The sequence below is a fragment of the Cebus imitator genome, unplaced genomic scaffold (assembly GCF_001604975.1).
Source record: "Cebus imitator isolate Cc_AM_T3 unplaced genomic scaffold, Cebus_imitator-1.0 Scaffold62, whole genome shotgun sequence".
NCBI lineage: Eukaryota > Metazoa > Chordata > Mammalia > Primates > Cebidae > Cebus > Cebus imitator.
The window spans coordinates 2077341-2081924 of record NW_016107377.1 but is presented as its reverse complement, the minus strand read 5'-3'; the positions used below and the strand labels follow the sequence as shown (position 1 = coordinate 2081924).

General features: G+C 47.7%; 1 protein-coding gene across 1 annotated transcript in view; it reads left to right on the top strand.

The window, feature by feature from the left end:
• The first annotated feature begins 1128 nt into the window (after window positions 1-1128).
• LOC108305358 (calcyclin binding protein) overlaps window positions 1129-4584 on the top strand; it is a 12596-nt gene continuing 9140 nt past the window's right edge. The window contains exon 1 of the mRNA XM_017529952.2: window positions 1129-1576. Within this exon, the coding sequence (XP_017385441.1) occupies window positions 1562-1576 (15 nt within the window). The 5' untranslated portion in view covers window positions 1129-1561. The remainder of the gene's footprint in view (window positions 1577-4584) is intronic.

Below are 4584 nucleotides of genomic sequence, written 5' to 3'. Positions count from 1 at the left end.
ATTAACACCATGGGCTAATTACTTTTGCTGTTTTTAGACTTACGGAACCACATAATATAAACTCTTCAATGTCTGGCTTCTTTCCCTTAAAGCCATTTTTTCTGTGTGAAATTCACACGTTGTATTTCGGTAATTTATTTTTGTACTGTAGTTCCGGTTCTTTACTACAGATAATGGTCAACTTCCATTTTCCTAACAGCTTTTTTCCTTCTCTGAGCATTCTAATCGCTGCTTTGGACGATCTATAAAGCTGAGTGCGGGCTATGTGACCTCTCAGGGGTTTTCAACTGTGTTGTTGACATCTTGAGCCTGCCAAAGACTAGAGTAATCTGAAATCTAGGCTTCTCTGGGGAGTGGCACGGTTAGAACCAAAGAGGGCCAGGCGCGGTGGCTCACGCCTGTAATCCCAGCACTTTGGGAGGAGGAGTTGGGCGGATCACAGGGTCACCAGATCGAGACCATCCTAGCTAACACAATGGAAACCCCGTCTCTTAAAAAAAACAGAACCAGAAGAGAACATTGTCCCCAGAAGACATTTCAGCATTTTCTTTGAAGGTCAACAGGCTCACTTATACCGAACCTAAACCCAGGTGAGAACAATGGACTCTTGAAATGGTCGGTGAAAGGGGAGAAAGCACCCGGAAATTGTGCTTCAACAGTCCACGACATAAAGGAGAGACTGAAACTGTAGCCACAGGACAGCTCTTATGTTAGCGCCTTGATCTGGGATTCCGCCACTGGGCGCGGTCACGTGGCCAACGCAGCTACACCTCCTACCGCGGCACGTGATGACGCCACCACGTCGGAGAGGTTAGACCTTGGTGACGTCTCCAGTGCACCAAACTCTCTGCAAATCAAACCGCTCCTTTCAGAAGCCCTCCACGCTTAACACGTCCGTTCTTTCCCGTTTGAACGTAGCCAGGCTGCTCCTTCTCCCCATTTTTGCCTTTTCCTCGCGGAGGCTGAGAAACTGGCTTTACACAACATGGCTGCCTGGCGGGTCTGGTGTCATAGAGCGGACGGAAGCAAGTGACTGTGTACTCAACTTCCGACTTGGACTCCGAAGTTCGGTACGTTATTTCCGGGGCTGGGTTAAGGCAGCGGTTCTGAGCTGCGACTGCGCAGCCTGGCCCAGCACGGTGAAATTATAATGCACACAGTTGTTGGGGCAGAGAGGATGACAGTACTCTTCTCTATCTGCCAGTTTTCTCGCGATACTTAAGGGTTGCTAGGAGACTCAGTGGGAGGGCGGAGCCAGACTCGACGGGGCGGGAAGGGGCGGGGTAGGGGTCCGCGGGGAGGGGAGAGGAGGGGCGGGGCCAGGCTCGGCGGGAGGTGCGCTCTTGTGGTGGGCGGTGGCGGCGACGGCCTCGCGAAGGTTCCAGAGCCGCCGCGTGCGGGAGGCGGGCCGCGATCTCGCGCAGGGTCGGTGTGCGCGCAGGTTGCGGCGCTGCGACTAGTGCTGGTGGGCGTCTGCGCTCGGTTTGAGGGCTCCGCGCGGCGTTTCCCGTTCCCTCCTCTGCGCGGGTGCAGCTCGGGCCTTGGGCCTGACCCAGCCTCCATGGCTTCGGAAGAAGTAAGTGGTCCGAACCCATTTTCCTAATGCCCTCCGGGCCGGAGCTGCAGCGCCGGCCTCCCGCCCCACCGCCGTTTCCTTGCGCTGAGCCGCCCTGCGGCGACCAGGTCTCGCGGCAGTCGGCGCGCCCTCCCCGGGTGGTGGGACGCTTCCCCGCGCTTCTCTTCGGCCCCGCACCCCACTCTCCTGTCGGGCCTGAGCGAGGGTGCGCGGCGATTCTCCGTGCAGGCGGTGCAGGGAGTGGGTCTGGGAGAGCGGCCCGCTGCGCTTGTTCCTCAGGCCCTTTCTGCTCTGGTTTCCCAGCCGGAGGACTGGAAGCTTCATTCAGCTAAAGCTGGGTGCAAACGTGAGTGTCGTTGATGGTAGAGGGCGGTCGGAAGGTGAGAAGTTCTTGGTGCTAGCACTTGAATTCTCTTAGTCATGTTTTCTCTGCACACGACGAGCCGTGTTACTCTGGGCAAGTTGTTTAGCTTCTCTGTGTCTCAGTAGCATCTATTTCACAGGGTTGTTAAAAAGTGTGATTTCTAGGTGTTTAAGCCGGTGCTTGGCAAACAGCACTATGCTGTCTGCGACTTTTACAATAAATAACTTGGAAAGTTAGTTGTGATTGATAGAAATCGAATGGCCTGTGTTAAAGCTCTGTCAACTCTGGTCGTTGGAAAATTAAGTTCTATGGAGACTTAGTTTGCTCAGTTAGAAAATGATAATGAGAGTACTTGTATTGCTCATTGCCTGGCTTAAGGGGGAGGTGAAGACCGGACAGTTATTCAGTTTAGTGTTGGGTGTGTGTTAACTAGATTTGATTTATGAAAACAAGTACTGGGAAATCCCAGGCTTTTTTTTTTTTTTTTTTTTCTCCTCCTCAAAATGTTTTCTTCAAATGAAGAAAAACTGTGAGGTTTGTGTGTTTTAGTATTAATCTGGATATCTTGTGACAAGTCTGTTAAGGTAGGTATTGGGTACCATGTGCCCTGAGGAGAGGACTTCCCAGTCACGCATATGGAGAATTCAAGTTTTTAACCATTTTGAAGTGTACAAGTCAGGTTTGTTTGTTTGTTTTTGGTATATTCACAGTGTAGTGCTTGTTTGTTTTTGGTATATTCACAGTGTAGTGCAGGCATCACCAGTGTCTAAACAATTGCTTCCCATTCCTCCCTTAGCTCCTGACGACTACTCATCTTGTACTTGGTCTCTGAATTTGCCTATTCTAGGTATTTCATATAAATGGAATTACGCTGTATATGGCCTCTTGCTTTTTGGCTCCTTCAGCTTAGCACTAACATTTTCAAGTTCATCCGTAATGTAGCATTTATCAGTACACATGCTCTTTATGGCTAAAATTCTTTCTCATGCGTATGGCACATCGTGTTTATCCTTTCATCAGTTGATGGACACTTATTTCCACTTCTTTTTTTGAGAAGGAGTCTCGCTCTGTCGCCCAGGCTGGATGGCACAATCCTGGCTCACTGCAACCTCCACCTCCCGGGTTCAAGCGACTCTCCTGCCTCAGCCTCCTGAGTAGCTGGGATTACTGCCGCACTCCACCATACCCAGCTAATTTCTGTGTTTTTAGTAAAGACGTGGTTTCACCAGGTTGGCCAGGCTGGTCTCGAACTCCTGATTTCAAGCGATCCGCCTGCCTGGGCCTCCAAAGGTGCTGGGATTACAGGCGTGAGCCATGGGGCCCATGTCCGGCCTTATTTCCACTTCTTGACTAGCTGCTGTGAGTAATGTGTACAAGTTTTTTGGGTGGACGTTTTTTCGGTTCTCTGGGGTATATACCTAGGAGTGGAATTACTGGTTCATACGGTAACTTTTTGAGAAACTTAAAACTATTTCCAGAGTGGTTGCACCATATTCCCACAAATAATGTTTGAAGCTTCCAGTTTCTCCACATCCTTGTCAACATTTGTTGTTTTCTGGGATGTTTTCTTTTTCTTTTTTGGTTTATGATACCATCCTAGGGGGTGTGAAGTGGCATCTTCGGAATTTGATGAGGATGTTGAGCATCTTTAATGTGCTTGGTGTCCATTTCTGTGAGAAATGTATGTTGAATTCCTTTGCCCATTTTTGAGGCACACTGGTGTTAATGCCTCCTAGGTGAAGAATTAGGAAATAGATAAAGCTTGAATTATGGGTAGGGATAAAAGGGAAATCGAATTTTTATATAGGTGAAACAAATACATGCCAAGGCCTCAAGGAAAACTGCATGATAAACTAGATGAGAAACTATCTAGGACATGTTAAAGGATTTGTGCAGAAAGGTTTCAAGTCTGCAAATAGCAGAACTGAGGAACCATTTCAGTTGTGAGTTTCTTCAGTGCATACCTTACAATAAAAAGATTACAGCCAAACTGGCAATAAAGAGGCTTGGGAATTCAGCCACTGGGGGAATCTCTTGCCTAATTTGAAGTACTTTTCTGATTCCGCTGGAAAAAGCATTCCTATTCAGTCAAAAAGCAAAACCTCTTGTTTAGGTTTGTTACATTTCATTTTACATTTCAATATTTATATTATGAATTAGGAATTTTAGAATCAGCATGAATTTTTGAAACTATTACAATAAAAATATTACTTTGAACTGAAACATCTTAGTTCTAGTCTCAAAAGATGAGTTTGCAAAATTTTTCATCATGGTAATATGAACTGTTCTTGGAAGGGTCTGAATGTGTGGACAAGAGGGTGGGGCAGAGTTGAATTTTTTTTTTTTTTGAGTGGGGGTTTTGTTGTCCAGGCTGGAGTGCAGTGGCGTGATCTTAGCTCATTGCAACCTCTGCCTCCTGGGTTCAAGTGATTCTCCTCCTTCAGCTTCCTGAATAGCTGGGATTACAGTCATGTGCCACCACGCTGGTTAATTTTTTGTCTTTTTAGTAGAGACAGGGTTTGGCCATGTTGGTCAGGCTGGTCTTGAACTCCTGACCTCCAGTGATCCACCCCCCAAAGTGCTGGGATTATAGGTGTGAGCCACTGCACCTGGCTAGAGTTGAACTTTTTTTTTTTTTTTTTTT